This window comes from Spinacia oleracea, chromosome 1 (genome assembly GCF_020520425.1).
Source record: "Spinacia oleracea cultivar Varoflay chromosome 1, BTI_SOV_V1, whole genome shotgun sequence".
Taxonomy (NCBI): domain Eukaryota; kingdom Viridiplantae; phylum Streptophyta; class Magnoliopsida; order Caryophyllales; family Amaranthaceae; genus Spinacia; species Spinacia oleracea.
This window is the reverse complement of record NC_079487.1, coordinates 109395105-109415824: the sequence shown is the minus strand read 5'-3', so window position 1 is coordinate 109415824 and position 20720 is coordinate 109395105. Positions and strand designations below refer to the sequence as shown.

At 35.5% G+C, this 20720-nt stretch overlaps 1 protein-coding gene across 1 annotated transcript; it reads left to right on the top strand.

Annotated features, from left to right (window-relative positions):
- The first annotated feature begins 934 nt into the window (after window positions 1-934).
- Window positions 935-16776, top strand: LOC110795141 (mediator of RNA polymerase II transcription subunit 18). The gene is made up of 6 exons (XM_022000121.2): window positions 935-1188; window positions 1617-1695; window positions 10723-10822; window positions 15642-15699; window positions 15776-16132; window positions 16234-16776. The coding sequence occupies exons 2-6, from the start codon at window positions 1660-1662 to the stop codon at window positions 16334-16336; spliced, it is 654 nt and encodes a 217-aa protein (XP_021855813.1). The 5' UTR covers window positions 935-1188; window positions 1617-1659; the 3' UTR covers window positions 16337-16776.
- Window positions 16777-20720: the final 3944 nt, after the last annotated feature.

Here is a 20720-nt window from a genome sequence, read left to right as displayed (position 1 = left end):
CGGCCAATTAAAAATAAGATTTGTAATTTATTTTTGAATTAAAAAAATTGTTTAATTATTAGAGCGCCACGTAAGATAGAGATTGGTTTCGGCCAATGAAAAATAAGATTTAGGTGTCACATATCTTTGACTACTAATACAACTCTACGTTAGAATTACAATGCCAATATCCTTTCTTAATAGTTGTTAGGTAGTATAATCGCCAACCGAATAGGATATGACATTAGATGCACATAACATATATAGTATAAGGAATATCAATTTTTTCTAATTATTCAAGACTAACAGTCAAATATAGTAAGGAGTACTGGAGTAGGACATTACTACGTAATTACCAAATAAGCTCACATGATATTCTAAATATCTAAATTTATTATCCCATTATTTCCATGATAAATTAGAATACAACATACATATAAATCATAAAAGTTCTAAGCAAATTATAATTTCAAGTTACACAATGCACTATAACTTTTCAAGATAGAAATTGAAAATTATAATCAAACCATGATTCCAAGTTAAGATAAGAATTGACAGTTCTAATCATAAATTGATTAAGTCCTATAAATTGATTAAGTCCTATAAATTGATCGTATAGTTCAACTCATAACCCATCAACAATCACATCTTTACTTTTAATTTTTCATAACCTATACACAATCACATCTTTGACTTTAATTTTGGTGAACCTATGTATTCACCAAAATGCAACCTAATAACATAAGTAAAAATAGTTATTAAAAATAAACAAAATAAAACGAAACCCGTGCATCGCACGGGCTTCAAAACTAGTTTTATAAAAATAGTTAACCAATATGTTGGATGATTTCAAACCCATACATGATTTCAAACTATGCTGAACCAAATCCAACGTTAGTGATTTCCCCGTGTTACTTGGGCCAGACCCAAATTTGTAGCACGGTTTCGAATATATGCAAGTATGAAATACAGAGTAACTGATGTCTTCTTCAACCCATCTTCTTCAACCTAATTTCAGTTTTCTGGGGGAAAAACTTTCATACAATTAGCAAGTTTGCTTGGGAAAGGTGAATGTTAGATTGAAATCTCGTTTCCCATTCGTTTCCGGGATGAATTCCGTTTCAAATACGTCTCTATTTTACTGAAACGGTTTTGGCGCGTTCCGGAACGCGTTTCCCGATTTCCCCGTTCCAGGAAGTTTCGGAAACGGTACGTCGTGATTTTTTGGCTTTTCCGTGCACCGTAGTGTGTGAGTTCTTATTTGTTCATCTGAATTGTGTGGTATTTCTTTTTTGCTTCCCATTCAATGATTTCTGGACTCACCGTTGGTCTTGGTGGAGATTTATACGAGTTTATTCTTGTTGTTTTGCTCTTTTTATTTATTTACCCAATGCTTTGATGGTGATTTTACAAGGAAAACATCAATATGGTTTCTCACTTAATTAGTGTTATTAGATTGTAAAATAAAAAAATGATGAACTCAAATCAAAAGAAAGCCAATTTAGAAACCTTATATTTGAGGATGCAACTTTATGTGGCTTGTTCCTTTGGACATGTCTTGTTTTTATGTTTTTCACACATTGAACAATGTCTTTGGTACTTTTATTTTTAATTTTCTGTGGTATTCTAATTTTCAGATTTTTGGAAATACTCCTGATTGGGTAAAGTGACACAATTCTTATGGAGTGTGTAGTTCAAGGGATCATTGAGACCCAGGTAAACTCCATGGCCGTTTCTTTCCTAGCTTTTTCTTTTCTTTTCTAAAAATGATTTTTTTGTTCTATTTGATATTTGTCAATGATAGGTAGCTTTCATTACTTTGTGATTTGTTGAACTTGCTTTGCATATGCATTTGTTTTCTCGATTTAGCCTGAAATGGAATAGGTTTCAGTTAATACTTCCTCTGCCCCTTGGTAATTTTCACACATTCCTTTTGGGCTGTAAAATTTACACACTCCTATACCAACCTGCTCTTGTGTTGTAATTATTGGGTTTTCAAGGCAAAATACTAGTTTAAGAATAAGAACGTGTTTAGGAAATCATTATAGTGGAAACCTATGAAGCTTGGGTATGCCTGGGAATACCCGTTTCCCGTACCGGGTACGGGTACGGTACGGGTACGGGACGGGTACGCCCAGGAAACGTCCCCAAAACGTATCCTAATTGTGGGTACGTGGGTTGAATATGGGTACGGCTGGGTACGGGGTGGCCGGGTGGGTACGCGTGTGGGTACGTATTTGGACAAAAACCAAGTACCCAACAGCTGTTACTGAATTTTTAAGATCCAAATTCAAATTTAGGGTTTCCAAATCTCTACTTTCTCTCTCACCTCTCTTCGAAGCCGTCGTTTGGCCGGTTGTTCCCTTCCCTCGCCGCCGGTCTTCTTCCTCGCCACCGGCCCACCCCACCGGTCTTCTTCTTCGGCTTCTTCAGTTCTTCCTCGTGAACTTCGCAGCGACGCTTCTTCCTCGTGAACTTCGCAGCGACGCCGGCCGGCCGTGTCGAAGGTGATTTCTCGCTGGTTGTTCACTTCCCTCGCCAGTGCGATGATTTCTTCATCTCTTCTTTAATTTTTTTAATTTTCTTTTACTGTTTATGTGTTCTTTGAAGTTCGAATTATATGACAATTTTTTTCTATTTTATTTATCTTGATTTGACTGAATGAGTGTGTCACTGTGACATACGAAATATAATGATATAAATATCTTGATTTACTATTTACTTTTATCTTTTTACCAAAAAAAATTATTACTTTTATTTTTTGTTCACCTTTTTTTTTAAGGTTATTTTCTATTAAAAATTTAAGATTATATATATATATATATTTTATATATATGTATATATACTTTTTTCTTTTGCCGAACCCAAGCCGTACCCGTTTTTAGAAATTTTGGTTTTGCCGTTTTCCGTCCCCGTACCCGTTCCCGTATCCGTATCAATGCTACCTAGGTGGTAACTAAACCACTGCCTTGAAAAAACGGGATTCGGTGCAACCGGGTTGCACAATTATATTCACCGATTCGTTCCCTAAGGTTTACACAAGTCTCACCACACAAAAGACACTTTTGGGTGATGAGATGGGGTCACTAGAACTTATCCTCAAAAGGAATAAGAAGTTAAAAGGCTACACAATATATGAAATATCATGAGTTCATGACTTAATCATGATCTGAAAATCTTCCATCCAAATTAAGAGAAAGGAAGAGGAGAGGAAGAGATGAAAATCTTTATATTTCCAAAGAAAACAAGTATATATATACACTTAGTGGAGGAATCAAAACAACTCTAGGAAGCCAAAGAACTCATGTGAGATCAATGACACAAATTAATGGACTTAATCATGAACAAATGAAGAGTTTATAACTCCCTTAATCAATGGGCTCAATGGGTATAATCACCATAAACCTCAACATAATCAAAAAGATTAAGTCCATTAAACAACAATTAAAGAAGAGCTGTTACAAAAAGAATCACGAGGAAAAAAACCCAACGTACAAAAGACGTCTTTTGGTCTCGGCCCGATCGGGTACGTCTTTTGGTCTCAGCCCGATCGGGTACGTCTTTTGGTCTCAGCCCGATCGGGCGCGCGTTCAACAGACCATAATGATTTGTAAAATATTTAATGTAAAGTAAATTACTAGATGACTCCCTTTTATTTCTTGCATCTAAATACAACTCATTTTCTTAGTTGTTCTTCCGTTTTAAAATTAACCATTGTTTTTTTTTTTTTTTTTTTTTTAATTCAACCGTGCATTGGCGAATGCTAACTAGTATCTCTTATAAAACTAGGTTCTCATCATGAAGTTAAACATGAAACCATAGTAAACTAGAGAATCCAATAACAGGCTCATACACAATAAATAATCCAAGTCCTATACTTTCTGGTAATCATTCCAACAAACTTCATTTGACAATATAAAATCAATATTATTATTCTTAACTTCACAAAAAATATTTTTGTTGAAATGGATATTAGAATTGAACATGTTAAAATAATCATGATGAATTATTAAAAGAATTAGTTTAGAATGAACCTCCCTTGATATTAAATCAAGGATGCGTATTGTATGACATTCTAAAATCTTCAAGCAATTTTCCATGACGAAATCCTAGCCACCGTTCACCAATCATCTTCTCCAAGAAATTACTTTTGACTTACGATCAAGATCATCAATTAACAATTTGACGGTTGAAAATCAAGCCCAAGATGTCTCGGATATTGTGTTAAAATTTCAAGACAATCAGACCAAGGATGACCCTCGACCGGGGTCGATCTTTGAGACTGCTCCAGAAAAACGTGAATAAACACCTTTAGAAACTCTTTAAATTTCCTTTCTCTTTCACTCAAACTCACTAACATAAATTTCCTCACAAATCATAAAGAAGTATTTATCCATTGAAATATATCTCGTTTTCAGATTGTTGTAATGATTAAATTTTTAAGGCATAATACTAGTATAAGAATAAGAACGTGCTATGTTACTTCGACACGTCTGTTTTGAGCCCATACCCGTGTCGACCCGACCCGACACCGATCTGGCAGAACTCCGCACCGGATCGGCGGGTTAAAAAGGAGGGAGAAGCCATTAAAGATTTGACAACCCTAGATCTATCAATTGGAAGTAAAATTCACCTAATTTCTGCTTAATGCATAGGGCTTTTTATAAGTATAAAATATGAACTGAAATAGATGAATTTCCCAGTAGTCAGTGCACCAATGATAATCTCTTACGACTGTGAGAGGTGGTGAAGAGTTCACGTGCTTGGCTGCTTGCTGGCATTGCTGCTTTAGTTTTTTCTTTCTGTTTTTCGTTCTACAGGTGTGGGAATTGGAAAGGGGGTATGAGGGAGTTAAATATCTTTTAAAAAAATATGTCAGTTGACCCATGTGACAATTACAGCTGTATTAGAGTACTACTTCCTCTCTTTTTATGTTGACTTAAGTTTTACTATTCCAATGCAATTTTTATTGAACTTTTTTTAAGAACTTCACTTCTCTTTTTTATTTTTCTTTCATTTATTATTTACTTATTATTTTTCCGTATCCTCACGCCCGTGTCTAAAATTAGGACGGTGTCCCCGTGTCTTGAAATTCTAGCTTTGCAGGGTCCGACACTAGGATCCATAACCGTGTCCGACACCCGTAGAAATGGAGGTAGTAGATAACATGTATGTTGTCATATGTAGGTAAAGAAAACATGTATGTTGTCATATGTAGGTAAAGAAAACATTTAACTCTCCGTGGAATCCCTCTATTCCACCTCATTGTTTCATCATCAAAATCTGAAGGTATTGTTGGATTATTATAATGGTTTATACACAACCAAAAATTGTCATATTTTCCTCCAAAATTTCGCCCTTGTTGTGGATGACTTTTCCAGGAATATCATCTGTCGATGCTCTTCCTTTTGTTGCTAGAATTTAATTTTTTGAATTTGAAAGCGACACAGACTTAAACATAAGAAATGCTTGATGCACTCTGCCTCACTCTTAGTTTTGGTGGCTTGTGGTTTGTGGTTTGAACCAATTGAACTTTGCTATGCCAAGGGGTCTGTTGATGCGACCTGAGCTCCGCAAGCCTCATGCTTGAGCACCTTTTTTGAAGCTAAGTTTACAACAAATCATCAAGGTTTTTTTATACTATTTAGGTCTTTTATCAAAAAACAGAATTGTTTCAATATAAAAGTTCACCCTCACTGCCCTTTTATGTCTTCCTCTCTCTTACCTCTATTTCTCGATCCCACAATGCTTAAATTGAGAGACTTGATAGAAAATTTTGAAGATTTATCTCAATGCATCTTCATCTTTGTCTTTTTATTAATAAGTTGAGCACTGCCTAATTTCACTTATTTCTCACTTACTTTCTTCGCTAACTTCCTCTGATTGCCTTAGCCCCATTCTTATTTTTGAACACCTTTGTCCAAGTTATTAAGTGATAATTTTTTTCTTTTGGCCTTTGTTTGTTTACATTGACTTCTTACAAAAACTCTTGAAGAACTAAAGCTGTTAAGTATATAGATGATCACACATATACTTCCTTCGTCTTTTTTACTTGCACCATTTTCCTTTTATGGAAGTTGCATATTACTTGCACCATTTACTTTTAGGTATGTTTTCACATGCTTTTTGGTGTGTTCATACACTAAGTACCCACTTTACCCTTACTCACGTTTCACATTTATCGTTGTTACCTAATCTTTTCCCTCTCTTTTGTTTGTTATCATATGGTCAATTTTGATATTTACAACTTTTCTTAATCTTTGTGCCCAACCCAAATGATGCCATTAAAAAAAAGGACGTATAAATATATGATCTAGATTTCAACCGATTGTGACATAGATTTTTTAAGAGGATTTTCTCATAATTACCACCTTATAAAGTTCTATTTTTCAAACTTACCACCTTATAAAATTTTAGTAGTTATGTGGTTGCAATCTATGGTTTTTATTTCAAAATTACCACCTTAGATTTACATGGACCTTCAAAGTTACCACCACTTAACGGAAACTGTTAAGTTTTTCGTTTGTGGGCCCATTATTTCGTTTTCATTTTGTTTTCCCTCCTTTTTTTTCACGACTATCCTTTTCCTCCTCCTTTATGACCCAACCTCCACCTTCCCATTCATTCCTACTCTTCAACTTCCTCCTCCATCTCACTGTACTTTTCACTTTGAATCATTCATCATCACACATGATTCACTCACTCTCTCTAGTCTCTCCTCCAAGTTGCTGCTTTTTGTGGAATCTCGGAGACACAAGAACAAAGAGTAGGGAGTGTCTGTTTCTCACTTTCTCTATCATAGTACTCACTTTCTCTATCATAGTACTTGCAAGCTATGAACTTCCGACCTATATTTTCACGAGTCCAAGATGTTAGCTTTTGCACAGGTGCTCCATAGTAGCAGAAATCAGCTGGACCAACATCAACCTGTCACAAACAATCCAACAACAATCACATCCCATTCTACAAACCCGTTTTATTGTCTAAAATTAAAAGCCTCCAAAATTCTACAAATCAAGAACCCTAATCCTTAATTCATAAAACAATACCCAATTTCTGTATGAATTTAACTTTTAACAACTCTAATATCTACTAACTACCCCCAATTTGTAAAACAAATCATTGTAAACAAAATCCCCAAATTGATGTGAAATACCCAAATTGAAGTGAAATACCTGTTTGCTTGGGTGAAGGGTGAAGAGGAAGAATAAGAAGAAGAAGCAATGTCTGCTACAAAGGAAGAGGGAGAAGTTAGTTATAAAGGAAGAGATTTTACATGGGAAAACAAAATATTGGGCCCCACAAACGGAAAATTTAGCAGTTTCTGTTAAGAATTGGTAACTTTGAAGGTTTATGTAAGTATAAGGTGGTAATTTTGATGTAAAATTTTACAAGGCGGTAAGTTTGAAAAAGTGAATTTTATAAGGTGTTAATTATGAAAATTTCTTTTTAAGATTAAGGGATAAAAACTAGGATTTTAACGAGGGGATCATTTAACTAAAATTTGTACTCTTGTCTACCACTTAAGCATAACACTTGAGATAGGAAATAAAGATTATTTGGACTTTAAGAGTAGAAGCTTAGAAATCAAATTCCAGTGCTTAAGGTAAACAAGTAGCATCTACTTATGGCTTCTCTTCAATCAGGTCTTCTTCAAGTCTGTCGTGATGGTTGTCATTACATAATTCATATGCGGCAACAAATATTTCCTTGAAACTCGAAGAGAAGTAAATACGAGGAGGGAGGGGGGGTGAACTAGAGCGAAGGACAATATAAACTTATTGTTCTATGTGCTGGAATATGTTGTAGCTACTCCATCCTATTCACAGTTTCACACGCCTTTGAACCAAAATAGCTAATCAAAGCATGTTCCTTTTCTTCCTCTTTCATTAATATATTGTGGCTGTTAATATGTGATGCGGTGCACATTGTTTTTATTGATTAAAATCATTTAACTCTTCTCCTTTTGCACTATACATGGCGGGTGGATGATATTCTTTCTGCCACTTTTTATTCCTTAATAAAAAATATATTAGTTGCTTCATATCTGTCCTACACTTAATTTCCAGCTGATGCTTATCGTGGCACGAAATGGCTTTTTTAGTTTTTTTTTTTTTTTTTTTTTAAATTTTAAAAATGTTGTTTTCCCTTTATCCCGTTGCAACCAGTTTTTTAGGTTTATACAGTAGTACCACTTAAAACTTTGCTCCATGGTTAAGAAAAAAGGTTGATGAATTATCATGTCCTGGATGGAAAAAACTGTATACTTTTGTAATGTCCTGCATTCTAGAAAGCTTTCGTAATATACTACCAAAGTAAATCTGGAAGCAAAGGTCCCTCTTAAGGTGAAAGATTTTTTACGACAATAGCTTTGGGAAGGATCAACACGGATGATATGCTTCAAAAGTGCTGACAAAAGATGGCTATCTCACCATATATGTGCTCGCTTTGCCGAGTTTAAAGTGAGTCTTGCTGACATACTTTGACATACTTTCATGCAACTGGCTAGATATCTTTGGAGAAGACTCTGCGGTGTATAAAGAGGATACCTGGGTGTGTTCTTCAAACATTTGGGATTTTAGGAGTGTTTACAAGTTCGATTTGTGGGTTTTGGTTTGGTGAAGTTGTTTTGGCAAAATGCAGTAATGGCAGTCTTGTGGTGCGTTTGGCTAGAAAGAAATGGTCTCTTAAGGATATTATTATCCCATGAGATTTGCGGTGGAATAAGTGATTTTGTCAGCTTCTTTATGGGCTGAGGCGGATGGGGCTTTCCCAAGTTATTCTGTAGGGCAGAAGACATGAAGAAATTAGGCTAATGAGCTAATCCGTAATTTTCTTAAATTTTTTTATGTAAGGACACCTTGTCCTCATTCTGTATTACCCTTTTTTCGAGTTTTAATAAAATTCTTTTTCGTATAAAAAAAAGAAAAAAAATACTATGCGGAAGCAACTTCCTTTAGTGCCGCTGCTTAAATCAGAGTAGTAGACTTTCCATAATAGCTGTATTTATAACTTTTTCCCTTATATCATGCATGTACCTTTTATTCCACTTGGGCAATTTGTGTGGCTGTTTAGAATAGACTAGTAGACTCGCCAATATAGCAGTATTTATAGCTTTTCCCCTTAAATCATGCATGAACCTCTGTTGGAAAATTCTTATGAAGGTAGCTATGAAGTGGACGATAATATTTTAGCTCTTAGAAAGTGAAAACCCAAGCACCAAAATAAATGAATATATCTCCCTCAAAAAATTAATATAATCATCACTAATCTCTAATTAGTAAAGTTCTTAAGAAAATGAGTAGTTAGGAGGGGGACAGGGTTTTCCCCCCTTGTATTGTTTTTGTGCTTTTAAGCAAAAGTAATTTAATTTCTTAACGGATTTTTTATGAAATGACCTCGAGGTTTGCGTTAATGCACCAAATACCCCCAATGTTTCCCGAATGCACCAAATATCCCTGACGTTTTAAAATATAACACAAAATACCCTTGAAGAGCATTTTCCGTCCATTCCGTTAACTTTCCGTTAGCGTGAATTTATTTTTTGGCCCTTACTCAACCATTTTCTCTACTAATCATAATATTAACACTTAATTATATTAATTAAACCCCCAAAAAATTAATTAACTACTATTATTTTTAAAAAAACCAAAACTCTTTGTTTGGGCTCTTCCCTAATTAAAACCCAAACTTTTTTCTTCTTCTTCCTTCTGCTACGTTGTTTCTTCTTCTTCTTCCCTCTGCTACACTGCATCTTCTCCTTCACCATTAAACCCAAAATTTCTTCTTTTTCTTCCTTCTGCTACGCTGTTTCTTCTTCTTCTTCCTTCTGCTACACTGCTTCTTCTTCTTCACCATTAAAACCCAAACTTTATCTCTCATCTTCCTCACCATCATATTGAAGTACGTTTGGTGGGTGTTTTAATTGTGATCTGCGGCAATTATTCGAGTAACACAACACAACCATTTATTCGAATTCTTGGATTTGAGCTTGATTTTGGGCAAGTAATAATTGATTGCGATTCGTCAAATTGGTGGGTGATTGCGGTGGCTGGGGTTTGGTGGTGGGTGGAGGCGGCGCAATTGAATTTGGGTTCGTTTTGGGTGGTGGCGGCGCTATTGAATTTGGTGGTCGGATTTTTTGGGCAACCAATTATTCGAACTCTTGGATTTGAGCTTGATTTTGGGCAAGTAATAGTTGATTGCGATTCGTCAAATTGGTGGCTGATTGCGGCGGTTGCGGGTTTGGTGGTGGTGGAGGCGGAGCAATTGAATTTGGGTTCGTTTTGGGTGGTGGCGGCGCTATTGAATTTGGTGGTCGGATTATTTTGGGTTCCTTGCTTGCTTTTGCTCCATTGCTAACTGGATGGAAAGGGGGAGAGAGAAAAGAAAAGAGAAAGAAAAGTGGGAAAAAGAAAATTAAGAGGGAGTAAAAAAAGTTAACGGAAAGTTAACGCCGTCGGTCAAAAAGGATCAAAAAGGGTACGTTGGTGTATTTTCCCAAACGCCAGGGGCATTTGGTGCATTTGGGAAACATTAGGGGTATTTGGTGCATTAACGCAAACCTCGGGGTCATTTCATGAAAAATCCGATTTATTAAAGAACTATTAACCGGAATTTTCAGACAATGATACTTGTGAGTTGTGACTGCTTGTAAATATATTTTTGATTGTTTATGGTGTGATTTTCACTCATACTCATGACTATTTGAATTCACTTTTAGTATGAATTTCTGTGTTGCAGCATGTGGAAGCACTGGAGATTCTTCTTCAGGGGCTTTGTGGAGTCAATAAGGAGAGGTTAAGGATTCACGAATTATGCTTAAAAAGCAGCCAAAACCTTGGTAATTTCTCTCTTGTTGGATCTTAAGAGTATTTTTGGTTGTTTAGTGTTGTTTATTCTTTGATGTGGATTTCATTTAAAAAAGTACTCTTGGAACATCGGCTAGTAATCCACTCAGATATTTTTTGCATCTTAATATCAATATATTATTAATGAGAGAAAACCTTTTTTAGAATTGATTTCACCCCAATTGATCATATGTAAATGAAGTGATACAGCTGATACTTGCCTAAACACCTTTTTCTGGGATAAATAAATAAAGTCATATTGGCTTTGCTCTTTTTCACCTGAATTGCACTAAACCTATTGGGACTTATCTTAACTTATTGAACCTATCAGAACTTGATTTTGTGGTGTAGGTTGCCCGTATCTGAACTTATACTTCCTGATACATAATTTTTTAAGGTGAAAAGAATAAAGCTATGAAATTGATAGCCATCTTTAGATAAAGCTACTGACTACATATACACAACACAACTGAGTTGAAGAGGGTCAGAGCATTTGTGAACAATCTTTTTTAATCATCTTCATTGCAACTGCTCAATCACCACAACTAAAACTAAGCTTTTTAAGAGTTACAATAAAGATTAATTTCCCTCCAAGAAATCCAGTATCTTCTCGTGTTTGTGCTGAATACTTTCAAAATATGGCTTGGACAAGGGTTGAAAGCCCTTTACTATTAGCTGTTGCACTTTTTCTGTGGTCTGAGAAATACCACTGTTCTCTAATTCTCTAACTGCTTCAGTCGTCTAGTGCCACCAAAAAAAACTTACATAAGAATTCACCGTGTAGTTAAACTATAAGGACTACTTGTAGTTACATTGGTGATTATCCATGTCACAAAAGTAGCTTAAATGAAAATTTACTCATAACCTACTGGAGAAGGCCCATTTGAAAGAATCAAAAGCCACGTGAGGGGGCTTTAATTTGTAAGTTAATCTACCTCAAAGCTAAGGGGATTTTGATTTTGTAACCTTTGATTACTTCAGTGGGATGAAGACAGCATTATCCAAAGTTAGCCTCTTCAGGCAAGTGCCAGTTGCGTTTCCTTTTTTCCTTTTTTGGTGAAAAGGGATGCATATGATAAATAAACCATGTTTTAGGCATAGAGCTTATGCAATCCAATAGATAAGTGTGTAAGACAGTAATTATGGAAATGGGAAAATGCCTAGTTACATTAATTTCTAAAACTACAGCTGTAGATTTCATCGCTAATTGATCTGCCAGGCCATTGTCTTATTTTGGGGCGTGGATAATTGACATAATTCTACTTGTGTGTAGGCCCTGCTGCAACTCTCTGCACAAATCCGCACCCATAATTTCCTTGTTGATCAGTTTCACCGCAACTAGGCAGTATTTTACCCAAAAAAAACAGACAGTTGAGTTTCCTGCTAGATCTTACTTAACTAGCTGTAGTCTCCATGGAGATCAGCGTGTAGCCGTGTATTGAGTAGCAGTACAGGCGTACACATGCAACAACCTTGTATTCTCTACCTCTAGAAGTGAGCCCTGTCTATAACCATAATTTCACTAATTCAATTTCAATTAGGGATGTCAATGAGCTAATACGCCCGTGAACAACTCGTGAACAAACTCGGTCGAAGCTCGTTCATTTATAAATAAACGAGTTCTAATAAAATTTTGAAGCTCGTTTAATAAATGATACTAGCTCGAACACCTTAGTATTTGGCTCGTTTAGGCTCGCGAATAGCTCATTCATGTTCGTTTATAAGCTCGTCTGCGCTCGTTTATAAGCTCGTTCAAGCTCGAATTTTAATTTAGAACCAAGTTGCAATTATTTTGTTAAGACTTCAATTTTAAGAATGTTTTTCGTTTTACGATATTATAAAATAGTATTAAAGTATATTATGCCAAAAAATTATTTGAATTGGTAATGTTTTAAATTTTATAATAATACTCCTTCTGTCATGGAATACTCGAAACGGTTTGACCGGCATAGAGTTTAATGTATTGTAATTGACTTATTATTTAATTAGAGGGTAGTTGGTAGTGGGGTATTTTTTAATATAGATAGTTGGATGTGTGTCAAACTTTTAAAGGGGTAGGAGGGTGGGGGGTGCATGAGACCACTTCTAATGTTTTTTTAGGGAGTAGGGATGTAGGCGGGTTCTTGGGTAAGTGAGAAATTGATATATTAATAAAAGTTTTCATTTTTAGAAACGTTGCAAGTAATCCGGGACGATTTTATAAGGAAAGCGTTTCGAGTATTCCGGGACGGAGGGAGTATTACGTTTATTAGTATGTTCGTTAAAATTTGATCTTCCTCATTTATCAAGGCTCGTTTATATTGATATAGCTCGGCTCAACCCGAGCTTTAATTTAAATGAGCCACTCGTGAGCTAAGCTCGAAAAATGAAAACTTAAACGAGTCAAGCTCGAACAGGGGAAATGAAAGCTCGGTTAAGCTCGCCTCGAGCTCGAGCTAGGAAATTTCTTATCAAGCCTAGGCGCCTAGTTCTAAGAGCCAAATAGTTGACTTAGTCATCCTAAGGAACCAGCTGTTGGGGTCTACCAGTACTTGGAGCCTTATTAGACTGCTTTGTAAATCTCATCTTTTGTGCATATATTGTTTCCCGTTGATAGGTTGACAGACTAAGCTCCTCATTATAGTTGGGCATATGCTGGGAAAATCACTAGCACTTGATCTAAGATAACCTTTCCAAAGATGCAAAACTACATTTTTTTCATGGTTGAGTAAGCCTATTTCTAGATCAATCGGAGATGATATAGCATTTTGCTCCTTCTGTTGACCTTCTTTGTCCAGTGACCTTTGCTTCCGGTTTTTATTTATGCTCCTCAATAGAACTCTTTTCAATTGCAGCAAAACCTGTACATAAGAAGTCCTGCATCTGCTCCCTTCTTGCCTCTGCGACCTTCCTATTAAATTTTGTCTGAGTTGTATTCATAAATCTGAAGTTGAGCCCTGCTTTTCAATCAAATGACACAGAAGGCAAGAAAGGAAGAAGAAAGTTTGAATCATATATAAATATTTTTAGTTGAAGAATACGTGTACTATTTTGAATGTCTTTTCTATTATCACATTGGTTTAAAGGGTTATATATTGGTTAGTGAATCGGTATGCGATTATGATGGCCAGGATACTGGCATTTTTGTTATGTTTGGGTAGATTGTTTTCATGTTCTCCAAGTAGTGTTCTTGATGTAAATATCACAACGTGCTTTGTTATTTTTGAGAAATTTGGAAAGAATTGAATGTCGAATTTTGATTGGAAATGTTATTCAGCGGTTTGGTATCAGAAGGGTTTCGAATCCATTTACAGGCATCCACTATGGTGTTTTTGATGCCCTTTTACCTTCGTTCACAGTTAGAGAATCTTTTATTTTTTAGAGGAATCAATTTGATGCGTATTGCTACACAAAATGTAGTTCCTTAAAAACATTCTCTAAGTTGTTATTCTCTCACTATGTAATGGCTTCACTCGCCCTAGGTTTCGATTTGGCAAGTAACCTTGTCTTGGCCTCCAAGGCCTAGTCAAAAGTTCTTAGATTGAGTTTATAACTCAACACAAGGGAATTTTTTTCAAGGTTATATATTTTGACCTGCAATGAAGGGAAGTATGTAAATTAGTTGGACAATGAAAACTAGTAAAATATATTTGGATCTTCGCATTTCTGCAACAAGTAGGTGGCTCTATGTCTCCAATAAGCACCTGCTCGATCCTTTTGTCAGATGTGTTGATTTGAAGACATAGGATTCTGTCCTTAGAGCAGGATAGTATTCCTCTTTTGAGCAAAATTCAGCTCTTCCTGAATGCCATTAGTAATTGAAATTTTACCTGTACCAAGGTTAAACTTGATTCCTTCAACTGTCAGACCCCAGCTAGTACGACTTTCATCCCTTTCTCCACCATCCTGCAAAGACAATATTTCTGATTGCATCTATTCAAGTGTCCAATATATTTGAGAGCTATATTAACGGCCTCATAAAACTACTGCAATAACTAACGTATTCCTGATACGAGTAGGAGAAAAACTCATTTGCCAGCAAGAGATTTAACCTCACCAGTCACCACAATAGTCATTATGTGTGAGACTGAATCAGTGCTTAAGCCAAAATCTACCCACAATGATAGAGTTCCTAATAGCAACATAAGTTCTTGCACAGCATCAGAAGATATGCTTCTGCTCACCAACAAACCCAGTTTTCAACAAGCCAGCTTGACTTCATGTCCCACCATGATTGACGTAAGAGGGAATACTGTCTTATTACTCATTTACTCCTCCAATTTTAAATTAATTACAAGAATAATCATCCATAATAATTCGGATGGAATCAAAAGAAATACCAATGCCTTTTCTTGACTAGAGACTTTATCAAGAGCATCATCTATATCCTCCATTGTTACTGTAACACAATTACTTTCCTCTTCCAACCATTTATTTGCTGCCTTCATTCAGGACGTCAACTCTATCTAAATTACCTCTAGAACAACTGTTGCTACCTGCTGCGTGCGTGTTGCAGATGGCACTAATTGCTATATAATCTCCAGGCTTCGATCTGTGTTATTTTTATTTCTGCACATTAATCCTTCCAGTAGGACGTTCACTCAACTTTTCTATAGCTAATCGAGGGTGTCAAATCCGACCGTCTCCCACGCTTATTAGATTTAGTTTCTTTTGTGGATTCATCAGTTTATCAACACCCCTTTATTGATTTTTATTTCTTAATATCTTATAATTACAGTGACATGAATCTGCCAAGTGTTTCACTGGAATTTATGTTTGCTGTGCTTCAATGAATTAGATATTACTGAAACAGCTACTGCAATTCTTTTGCAGGATTTGTATCCTCCGAGGTTCGACTTATATGTGATCTTGAGCAGACTGAACCTACTTGGTATGCAAAAATATTTCTTCTATAACATTTTTACTTTATGGTTTATCCTAAGTTACAAAGGACGTGTAATAAGCAGGATAGTTCGTCATATTGGTGGTGCAATGAGAGGTGCTGGTGCTGACCTGATCTCTGTTCTGGTCCGGACCATGGTAGAAAGCAAAGCTAGCAAGAATGCCCTCCGCTTATTCTATGCACTTGGCTATAAATTGGATCATGAACTATTACGCGTGGGTTTTTCCTTCCATTTCTATAGGGGTGCACAGATCACTGTTACTGTTTCTTCAGTTAATAAGTTGCCAAAGTTGCATGCGGTCGATGAGGCTGAGCCAGTCACCCCAGGCATACAATTAGTTGAAGTAACAGCTCCTGCTACATCTGATAACTATGGTGAAGTTGTAACAGCTGTCTCTTCCTTCTGTGAATACCTTGCCCCGTAAGAACTTGATATGCAATTTTAGCTTGCTTGATAAAATATGAGTTGTAGTTTGAAGCTGAATGGGAAATTCCCTGTTTTATGTTGTGGAACAATTGCAGGTTGCTGCATCTATCTAAACCTGGTATATCTACCGGGGTAGTCCCAACTGCTGCTGCTGCTGCTGCATCTCTGATGTCTGATGGTGGAGGCACAACTGTGTAGCTTCTGCTGAGCTGGGTTTGGTAGGTTTACAGAAGTGATTCGTTTTACAAGTTGAATTAGTTTGAAATGTGATCGTCTCTTTCCTTCAAACATGAAGATATTGCTTTTATAGCTGTTACTGTTACATTTGTATCCTTGATTCCTGCAATCATCTGCTGCTGCTGCTGCCCTCATGCTTTGTTTTCACCTCAGTCAGCTGCTGGCTCCGGATTAAGCCCTTTGTTTGGTATAAGTTTATATCAGACTTAAATTGTGTTCCTAGGATGTGTTGATACACCTTGTGGCTAGTAGGGCGTCGTGTTTCTGACATGGTTTCTCCTTGTCTACATACTTGAATAGTGACTAACGTTTTAATGTTGTTACATTATACTCTTTTTGCGCAAAGTATTTTGAAGCGTACAGTTTATATTCTTTATAACATAATTTGCCGTTGTTTGAGACGTATTTGTGTTCTATGTTTTTTTTATTGCCAGCATCCTAGTTGTGTATATTGCTCAATGAGCATTGGTTTAGAACATGACATGGCTATCCCCCCTCTTGAACAATAAGATTCAAGGTATTACTATGTATGTCAAAGCCTCATATCTCACAAGAGACTAACTTTGGTCTAGCTCTTAGTGTGGAAGGGCACATCTAGACTTTTTTAATTTATTATGTAAAAAATGTGAGGAGTTTCTTTCTTATACTTTCTCCGTTTCAAAATAGTTACAACACTTTGTTTTTTAGCACTATTCACATAATCTGATAATCTACTTTGTTTATTTTTGACGATCTATATTTTATAAAAAACATATTCATGAGGGATCTTGTTAGATTCATCTTAATGAATATTTTGTGAATATCAATTTTTATAAATTTACTTATCGGTAATTAAAGATATTAATTGTTCAAGTTATACATTGGCAAGTGTGAAAAATAAAGTATTGCAACTAAAAAAACGAATGAGTATATTTTAATGAGATTTATCTTTTTGCACATGCACTTTGTTTTCTACTTTATTAGTCTTTCTCCAACAAATTGATATCAAGAGTCAAATGATCTTTTGGGGTTCAAAGATCATCCAAATACATAAATGTGAGTGATAAATATTTGTTCCAAAAAAAAAGAGTTGCGCATAAAAGAAATTGAAGAGCAAACCACCATGGTAAGAGTGATAGATATTTATTGATGATGATGGTGATGAGAAGTGCATAATCGTGGGTAAAAAAACCGTCTTGTAGAAAAATGCATCAAGCATAGAGATTGGAGTCTTAAGATATGGTGTTGGTGACAATGTGCATTAACAAAGTTGTATACTCCCTCCGTCCCTTAATACTCACACCGTTTTGACTGGACACGCTTGCCAATGCACAGACCACCAATATCTTTAACTACATATTATAAAAACTTATAAAAATATTAATATTTTGAAAATATATATTAAGATGAAGCCAACAATATATTATGTACTAATATTTGTATTCATATACTAGAAATAAAATAGGGTCAAAGTAAATTGTGTGAATAGTGCAAAAAGTTAAAACGGTGCGAGTATTAAGGGACATAGGGAGTATATCACAAATTTGATATTGGAAAGAAGTGTTTCATTATTCCTACTAGTTCGAAGCAAAATGGCGTGTTAAAATATTGCTCAATTTAAGTGGTCTTAATTTTAGGAACATTACTTTATGCGACGCATTTGCATTTGTACTTGGATGGAAACACAAAGCTTCTTGTCGTTAACCATGGCTTAAATTAATAAAGTTAGGGCTGAGGAGGGTGGTTAATGTCTTGTGGATTAAAGAGATATCCTAGACGGGGAAGAGGAAAATGGGTAGGTATTGGGAATCAAGGAGAGAGAACCAGTGAAAGAGAAGGTGGCCGGGGATCAATGAAGAAAGGCCAACGAGAACGGATCTTTTACCAAATTAGCTACTTTTAAAATTTTATTTATCAAAATGTCTATTTTTAAATTGTATTTCCCAAAGTAGCTACTCTTTTGACTTTAAATTAAAAACCAATTAACTTTGAGTTTTTTTTTAATAAAAACAATGAACCAATTTAATTTTTCTAAATAGTGAACCGTTTGAATTTATTTTTATAAAGTACTGAAACAATTGACGTTTTGCTTGAACTTTTAGCCGCCTAGCAACTTCACAAGTTTTTTTGTAGGGACTTGCTCACAAATATTACAAATATAAAGAAATTTGTTGAATTGTTGTCGTGGATATTGTTAATTCGATTAGATAAGCAGATTCGTTGTGTTAAACGTATTTGCTTGTCAAACTTGATCAACCAATTAATTAGAATTTAACATACTCTAAAACCATGTGCGTGAAAGTGACGTGAAGGAGAAGAGTAGCGCGTGTAATAAAGGCGCCTAACGGTGCAATTTTTTGCGTCTTTTATCCCTAAAAGTCTGACCACGTCACTATTATACTATAGCCAATTGTATTTTTCTTTTATAAAAATAAATTACTGAAATCTCATTATTAAATATGAAACCATTGATTAAAAATTAATTAAAATAATAAATTAATAAATAACTTATCATTGGAGTAAGAAATAGCAAGCAATGGTGTAACTTGAGAAGATGATGTGTCATAATAAGCATAATACAAACTTGCCCACCATTGGAGTTTAGGTTGACAAAAAGTAAAGGAAAAATTACTTTAAATAATCCAACCTTTCGACGATTTTCCATTAATAATCCAACCTTTCGATTATTTTCGAATAATCTAACCTTTACACCCCATTAACTTTTATTACACCCATATGACCGTTTACCTGCTAATAAGGTCACTCTTATTTTTAATAAAAAAAAAACTAAAAAACTTTAGGAAATACAGTATAATTATTTTTTATTTTAAAAAATAAAAAATAACTCCTCCCCTCTCGTTTCTCCGTCTCTTTCCTTTGTCTTTCCCGTATGAATTTTCACCAGTTCGTCAATCATCCATGCCATTCACCACCTTCGAGTTTCGAATTGTCATCATTGTTTCAAATACTTGAAGCCCATATTCGCACAAGCCAACACCAGATTTATAGAAGTCCCAAAAATCAAATTGGGGGAAAAAATTCTGATTCTTGTTCAAATATAATTTCAGGCAAATGTTTGAGCAATTCTATCGGGATTGCACATGAATTTGAGTATCTCTTGTTTAATTTCGATCAAATTTATATTTATTTTTTACAATTTGGAGCTTTCACTACCGTTGTCGGAATTCCAAGATGAATTTCTTACATCGCCGAGCATCATCGTTGCTACCGCCAATCAACCCCGCACCTCCGGCGGCGCCACTGGTGGATCATCGTCTACTTCTTCAGCAAAATCATCAAACTCAATTCTAACACTAGGCTTAGGAAAGCCTGAAATTGAGTACCTGATTGTTGCCGGAAACCACTTCCGCCATGAGTAGAACCACTAGCACCACCCAAATCGCGCGACACTCGGCGTGTTAATCACGGTCAACCACTGCGTCAATTGTACCCTCGCTGCTGATTGCTCAACCAAAACTCTTTCAGATTCATCTAGTGACAGAATATTATCATCCGAATCAGAAAAATCAAGCTCCGGAATTGGTTCGATCGAACCACTAAGTCGTTTGGTCACAAGCGGATTATCAGCTCCGGCCGCCGTCGAACAGCCTTGCTTCGCACTGATTCTACAGGAGTCTCTTTACTCTTCGCCTTCTTACCACCCTTCGCCGGTGCCTTCCGTCTCCTTGCCATGGCTACGAATTCCGTAAAGAGGAGATGAGGTTGAATGAAAGGGGCAGGAGGGATGAAAGAGGGAGGAAGGAATGAAGGATGAATGAAAGGGGAAAAAAAAGAAAAAATAAATTTAACTTTTTATATAACGAATGGTTAGATGACACGTGTATTAGTTACCTGTTGTATCAGGTTGGTGACCGGTTGGGTGCAATAAAAGTTAATGGGGTACAAAGGTTGGATTATTAGATAATAATCGAAAGGTTGGATTATTAATGGAAAATCGTCGAAAGGTTGGATTATTTAAAGTAATTTTTCCAAAAGTAAACGTGATTAAAATATTAAAATCGGTAAATAAACGAACTTAAATTATTTTTGTGGTGTATCGTGTATGTATCGAAATTATAACATCATGAGCAACATTTGAATTGATTGTGGGCAATTTCAAAAGAAAAATCAATTCGGAGTATAAAATAGACAAAAATAAAAGATTAATAAAAAAAATGGAAAAAAGACCGGCTCACTATATAAAAAAATGAACATAACCAAACCGGTTTAATTTTTTTTGCCAAAAAATTAAAATAGTCATTTTGGTAAATATACTTTAGCTAGTTTGGGAAATAGATTTTTAAAGTAACTATTTTGGTAAATAAAATTGTAAAAGTAGCTAGTTTGGTAAAAGATCCAAGGAGTA

Excerpts from the sequence above, each read along its gene's own strand:
- LOC110795141 (XM_022000121.2), top strand. The coding sequence starts at position 1,660 with ATGGAGTGTGTAGTTCAAGGGATCATTGAGACCCAG. Across the intron at positions 1,696-10,722 it reads AAGGGATCATTGAGACCCAG|CATGTGGAAGCACTGGAGAT; the intron begins GTAAACTCCATG and ends TCTGTGTTGCAG. Across the intron at positions 16,133-16,233 it reads TTCTGTGAATACCTTGCCCC|GTTGCTGCATCTATCTAAAC; the intron begins GTAAGAACTTGA and ends GAACAATTGCAG.